Source organism: Macrobrachium nipponense, chromosome 12 (genome assembly GCF_015104395.2).
Source record: "Macrobrachium nipponense isolate FS-2020 chromosome 12, ASM1510439v2, whole genome shotgun sequence".
Classification (NCBI taxonomy): domain Eukaryota; kingdom Metazoa; phylum Arthropoda; class Malacostraca; order Decapoda; family Palaemonidae; genus Macrobrachium; species Macrobrachium nipponense.
In genome coordinates, this window is record NC_087205.1 from 61,798,973 (window position 1) to 61,806,472 (window position 7,500).

Consider the following 7,500-nt stretch of genomic DNA (forward strand, 5'->3'; position numbering starts at 1 on the left):
AGACACCCTACCGTCGATGATGCGGTAATAGAAGTGCTTGATTTGCATATGCAGATATATTTACGGTATATTTAGAGCTAAACTTATCTGATGCTGAGAGAAATGAGAGAAGCATAGCGGAATGAATCAGGAAATTCAACCAGTCAGCGCTTAGAACAGTTGATAAAAGGTAGCTGCAATATTGCATAGAAAAATGAAAAAATTAGGAAAATAAATGAAATTAATTACAAGAGTCTGCAGATGATAATGGGAGAAGACCCTTCACCTACGCCCAGTCGGAATAGATAGATAGGTTAGAAGAAACGGACGGAAATGAAGATAAAAAGTTAAAGAATGGGAGCAGCTATAAGCCGGAGGGACACTAGAAAAACCTTTTAGTGATGCCTGCAATCCACCACGTGAGATGCACTGACGGCAATAACCCCACGGGGTAGACAAATAATGAGTCTCTGTAGTTAATTAGAAAGTACGGATTAATTAGAATATCCGAAGGGCTCGTTGAGACAACCCGCCTTTTTATAAGAGAAGACTGGATATAGAATCACATCAACGATAAATGGCTGGAACTCTTTAATTGATATGTGTTTACGCAATGTGTGTAGAGAAGGAAACAAAAAAAAAAATTGAAAGAAAAACATTGGAAAAATGTAGAAAATAGGAAAAGAATGTTTAAAGCCGTTTGAACACGTGAAGGGAAGGAAATGTGGTGGCTTTGTTGAAATAATGAAAAAATCAAAACTCTCGGAAGGAAGAGGAGAGCAAGTCTGAGGGAGGAATGTGGAGCTGGCAAGGAGGAGTTGTTGAAACGGAAAATCTGTAACATCCAGAAGGTGTAAGACTGCGGGCAAGATAGACGTGTTGTGTAAAGTGTGACAGATGTTGACGAACCGATTATGGTCAGTTTGAGTTACTGATATTTTGGACATTTTCTGCACATGGTTTACCAATGGCTATGAGGTAGAGAATGAAAGCGGCTATGAGTCACACGTACTCTATAATAATGGAATCCAAGGGGATCTTGTTTGTCCTCCCCCGGGGGACAGTAGGGGACACATGACACATCCAGCAAACCCCTGCAAACCAGTTTCCCAGGGCGGGGTTGGTAGGGGAACGGGAGGGTAGGGGAGACATCCACCCTCCTTCTGCAAGCCTGTTTGGGGGCTGGGTATGTTGGGGATCTGGAGGGTAAGGGAGACAGCAGCGCCGGATTCTGACGCATGTAGCGCGCGCCAAGAAGTTCGAGCTGATATAAAATACAAAAGTTAACGCAAAAGAAAGTAACCCTATAAAGATTATGAAATACATATTTCTTTTCAGCCTGCGCGATCAGGTCTAGACGAGGTGGAGCTGATGGATGTTCAGAGCTCCTCAAGTGGACAGTATAGGTGCGAAATCGTCGGCGAAGGGCCAACATTTATGACACATGTCATGTCCGCTAACATGACGATTGTAGGTAAGTTTCAATTTCTTTCATTTTCTTCCTTTCTCATTTGACCATCGAATCATCAACATGAAAGTGCAGAGAGTTGTGGAATATGATGAAATATGACAGGAGGAAAGCTTACAATTCACAAAAAGGTAAGATGCTGGAGTGAATGAATACGTTATATTGTGAATGCTGGAAAAACTGTAACAATTCTCAAGGACACTGGACAAGTAAAGGGACGTATTACAAATTACTTAAAACCTTACCTCCTAAATAAGCGTCAGCACCACCTGGCAAGTTTTAAGATTCAGGCTGGAAGAAAAGAACTGAAATGATCGAAACAAGTATTCACACTCAATCTACAGAGAGAGAGAGAGAGAGAGAGAGAGAGAGAGAGAACTACGAACCATACAAAGCAACAGGCATATTGCCCAAACCGTATCCCTTTAAGTCGAATACAATAGTGTCAATATCTCCACTAGCCAATTTTGTGGTCAGATTACAAAGGTTACCCTATTCAGGTCATTGAAGGGCGAGGGAACTAGGGAAATAGAAGAGACTAAAATATGACCCCTGCTGTCTAATATCAACACTTCATGACACTTCGCTAATAATCTGACTAAAGGGGAAACGACTGAAAGATGACAGAGAATATGAAATTTACACACCAGGGAATTAATTCCTTTCTCTTCAGTAGCAGTCATCGTTACCTTTTCGTTTGTAAAATGCATAGAATCTAAAATGTGCAGAATCGACTTAGAAAAAGAAAAAAAGAAAGAGAGAAAGAATTTCAAAACAAACTAATCGTGAGGACAACAATTAGAATTGCAAAATATTATTCTTCATGGAATAACTAAATGATAGAAAGGGCGATAACAAGGTTATCGTACGTACAGGCTTCAACATAAACATAGAACTACACGATATTATATATATATATATATATATATATATATATATATATATATATATATATATATATATATATATGTGTGTGTGTGTGTGTGTGTGTGTGTGTGTGTGTATGTGTGTATGTGTGTGTGCGTGTGTGTGTGTGTATATATATATATATGTACATATATATATATATATATATATATATATATATATATATATATATATATATATACATATATATATGCCAGACAGATAATTTCAGACAACGTTTTACTACGTTTCCAAAGCTGTTAACATTCTTATCGATGGAGTGTTGTGCAGATACTTCAAATTGCTGAGAAGTCGTGAGAGTGGATGACGTTTTCACTGATAACTAATGAAAAGTTCTATAGGCTGATGAATAAATCTGGATTGTTTACAAGAGAGGAAAGCTGAAACTAAATAGCATCACCAATAAGCCAATGGGGACAAGCGGAAATCAGAAAAACTGCAGTGAATATGAGAATGGATATCGGATACATGAAAGAAGCTGATGTGCATAAGTATTTAGGAACATTCCAGTGAACAATGGGAAATAAAAAAAAACATATATTAAATGAAAAGAATAAGTCAAGTAAGGAAGACATTATTTGGCCTGTAAAAGAATTGCAAATTAAGAGGATGTCTGCTTAGGAAAATTGGAATCTATGAAATTCATCTATATCTAACCCCCGGAAGAGAAGAGTGGATGCTGAATGTGAATGAGAAATGAATGCTGGAAGCTGTTGAAATTAATAGTATGAACTGAATGAAATGAAAATGTATGATATGAATGACTGAAAGTTAATCAATAAAAATAGACTGTGACAGTTAATCAATAATAATAGACTGACAAATATAAAAAATTGCTTTCGTGGAAAGGAAATCATATCAGGTTGATACGAGTGAGATAGCGAAGTATGAGAGGATGGCACAAAGGTTGTACCATTCTGAACTGCAGTAAGGAAGAGTTAGAGAGAATTATAATCTGCTACTGGGAAGGGGTAAAATTGTTGAGGCAGGGTGACCTCTTTAACAAGGAAGTGTGAGAATGCCTGCAAGGTTGAGGTAAGTAGCATAGTCTGTATAATATCAATGAACCGACTGTCTCTTAAACATTTCAAACTGCTGAGGTTGTGGAAAGTTTCGCTACCTTATGCTAATACTAATTTCAGTCATTGATATATGAATAGGGTTAAGCCAGTGACTTGCCTTTTTAAACATACGATTTTGTTCAGTATTTTTACATACTTTCAAATAAGAATTCAATATTATTTATATTTCGAAGTTTCAGAAAATATAGTATGAGATATAATTTTTCATCAACATTTCAACAAGGATTTTTATTTGCATATTCACGTGGATGAACAAATTTTACCCTTTTTACAGAACTTGTTTTAATTACTTGTTTTCAGTGATTAGTGCAGAAAATGTGGAGTTTTCTGATTTTATTTTTAACTATTTTATTTGAGAACATAAAGTATGAAATGATTAGATTTAAGCATATTTTCTGTTTTTCCCAAAAAAGAGAAGGACTTTGATAAAATATAACTATTATTATCGTAATAATGAGCGGAGAGCCAAACTTTGATTCTCATGCACGATAATTTGCATAAATCTAACTTTTGCTGTTTCCGTAATTGAATTCATATTGAAATGGAAGCATACAAACATTAAATTTTAAAAAAACTATCACTCTATGGTGGTAATTTTCTCATTAAGTTTCGATATAGTGTAAACTTCTCTTCTTTTGGCTCAGAATTGCAAAATGCAACTGTTGATATTCTATAAAAATATTTTTTCTTGGGAGCATATCAATCAAACATTAAAAATCATTGCCGAATCATGAACTTTGAATTATAATGGCATGTTAATCAAAACTTCGCAAAAGACAAGGCTTTATAGTCCATCGTCCCTTTGGATGAAATTTCTTATATGCTGAAACGATAGGATCTGAGATTCATTTTCATTATCTTTTATGTCAACAAGATCTAGCTTACGTCTTTACTCAATTGTAATGAGTAGATTAAAACTGACACGAATATGATGAGTAATAAAGGCTAATTTAGCAAAGTGAAATAAAAATAGATTATAAAGCAGAAGTTTTTTCATCATAAAGGCCTATGACTTTATAACATCGAACAGAATTTTGACGAGGATATTTTTTTTATGTTCGTCCAAAACTGCAAAATCTACCACACGTGCAAACGGCCATCTTTCTGTTAGTTGAAAGTTCATGCCACAATTCCGTTTATTGAAAGAAACCCGGACTAACAAGTTTATATGGATTGCCTATATGTTGTATATCAACCCGTATGAACAGTTAAATGTATCAACTGAGATGTGGTTTTGCTCTTGTAACCATGCAAAGACACAACATGTAGATACAATTGGAGTCATGAATTCATTTGTATAATTACTTTGTACATAAAAAAACTGATGAATTCATAACACCTTTCTAAAAACAAAAAACGAAATGTTCATAGCTGCAAGCAAATCATGTTTCTTAACATCTCATGTTGCAGATCGAAGAGTCATCATGTCATTTTAACTGTAAAGTTCCACATACAATAAGAATAAGTATTCACGCGCTAGTGAATCAGTTGGCGAATCGGAAATCCACGTCCCCTTAAGTATTGTTCTTTATATTGATATTCTTTCACCAGTGTTCAAATCGGTATGAGCTTCTCTCTCTCTCTCTCTCTCTCTCTCTCTCTCTCCTCTCTCTCTCTCTCTCTCTCTCTCTTTATTTCTTTTTGCCGATTCATAAAGAACACACTTTTAAATACAATACTTGCTTTCATAACAATGAAACTCGATGGACGCCAGGCTTGCTTTCATTTAAGTAGACACGCATAATGCTTTAGAAAATTTATTATAGAAGGGACGAAAACATTACTAAATATAAAATAGGCGCTTCTATAAATTGCATGTGTTGTGGACATAACATATAGTAAGACTAAGAATAAGACTGATCGTGGTTTTCCTTTACTTAAAGATGACCCTTGCCTACGCTAGTTTTCATTAATGTCTGTGAGAGTTTTTCTGCTTAGGTGCATGTTTGGTGTAATATTCACTATCGTGTTTATCATCGTTACAGATGCTCCAGACAGCAGGCCTACAATACGGGGTTTGGAGTCAACGTATCGCGAAGGAGAGACGATCGCCCTCAACTGCACCTCCCCGCGGTCAAACCCACCGGCAAAGCTGTCGTGGACAATAGACGGGCATGATGTACGTAAAACCTTTACAAGTCGTAATTATGAAGGTTTCATTCATTCATAGGCATCTTGCTTTGGTATAACTATTACTGATTAAAAAATACTCATAGTACCGTAAGTCTTAAAATGGAGACATAAATCCATATTTATGTATGTGTAAGGATATGTCTATAATAATACAATCCAAGTGCATCTTTCTTATGGGTCGCGGGGTAAGTAGGGGATCGGGAGGGTAGGGGAGACATGACACATCCACTCACCTCCTGCAACCCTGTTTGTTCACCCCGGGTGGGTGTGGGATAGGTAGGGGATCGGGACGGTTGGGGAGACATGGCGCATCTATCCTCGTCCTACAAACCTGTTTGTCTGCCAGGATGGGTGCAGGGTAGATAAGGGATCAGGAGGTTTGGGTTCCAGCGCAGCGTTGCGCACGCTAACAAGGGCATTTAAGAATAAAGCTAAACACAGAGTTTTCGTGAATCTGCACGAAAGCTCTCTGTTCAGCTTATTTTTAGATATATTTGTACACAAAGTTTCCTCTGGTACCTTACTCGTAATCACATTTTGTTGATTAGAAATTAACCTCAGTATCTGAACTATATAACCGCTTGGTTGCAACGACCTCCCTCGTCAAAGGCGCGGATATTTCAAGACGCATCTTCGTTAGGGTTTGGTCAACTGTGCAGGAGAGAGAGAGAGAGAGAGAGAGAGAGAGAGAGAGAGAGAGAGAGAGAAATCAAAGGGATGTATGGAAGTTCTTGTTAAATTAATTAAATATTTATAAATCTCTCACAAATATAGAAGGAAACCGGAAGGGGAAATTGATATGATGAAACGGGATGAAAGAAGGTGGTAGAGGAATAGGAATTGGAATAGCTGGATGCAGGTAAGTTGATGGTTATGATTATCCCCTGATAAGTTAGCAAGCAATGGTATGCTGAAGCGGAATTTAGGAGCAAATATAATATGCACTAACAAAATGGAAAGAATGTCATTTTCATTGTCTAGTAATATTTCCATCGGTGGTCCTCCCACTTCTCCTCGGTCATTCCTAAACTATGATTTTTCTCCTCCTTCCCATGCACACTTAATTCTGTATATTACAAATCACTCTCATTTATGTTTTGCCCTATGGTTTCAGTTCTACTGATTTCGAAATGATTAGGTTTTGGGGATGATTTTTATTCCACAGAAGCAGAATTACCTCTGTATTCATAAAAAAAAAAGGGAAATTAGTTTTCTTCATATTAATTATGTGGGTGACAAAGTATTTTAAATCTAGATTGCAGTTAACCACAAAGTTATCAGATCATATTCCCTTCAAGTTCTTATCTTAGAAGCTATCGGATTTTGGTAATTTTTGGTACTGATATTTTCTTCAAAAGTAAAATAGAAATAAAAATTATAATCATCAGAATACACATGAATATGACGCCAAAATAACTTACATAAACATACCCTTAATTCATTCTTGATTAAATCCATCTGTTTTAAAGAAAGAGAGAATTGTTAAGAGGATTAAGTTGGAAGATTAACTAGATTAACGCTATGTTCATGGAAGCTGCGTATACCTTCAAGTATAAAGAATCTAGTTCTTACTCCTTTGTATGGCCATTCCCGGAAAAAGTTTTACTATTTTTATTTTCCTTCCCTTCCCCTCTTCCCCCCCCAAAATAATTTCTAATGATACGAATTGCATCAAAGAAAAGATAAATTCTGAATACGAAATATAACTCAAAAGTCCTTTCATTACGTTGTAATAATGTACGGTGTATAGATATCCAGCGCTTTAGTGGAAGGATGAATAAAGATATGTGAACGATTTTATATATGCATATATATATATATATATATATATATATATATATATATATATATATGTGTGTGTGTGTGTGTGTGTGTGTGTGTGTGTCTGTGAATTATATATATATATATATA

General features: G+C 36.0%; 1 protein-coding gene across 2 annotated transcripts in view; it reads left to right on the top strand.

Annotated features, from left to right (window-relative positions):
• The window catches only part of LOC135224550 (uncharacterized), a 151,665-nt gene that overhangs the window by 135,959 nt on the left and 8,206 nt on the right, over window positions 1-7,500 (top strand). For both annotated transcript variants that reach the window (XM_064263648.1, XM_064263649.1), the window contains 2 exons: window positions 1,318-1,453; window positions 5,442-5,575. In XM_064263648.1, the coding sequence (XP_064119718.1) occupies window positions 1,318-1,453; window positions 5,442-5,575 (270 nt within the window). The remainder of the gene's footprint in view (window positions 1-1,317; window positions 1,454-5,441; window positions 5,576-7,500) is intronic.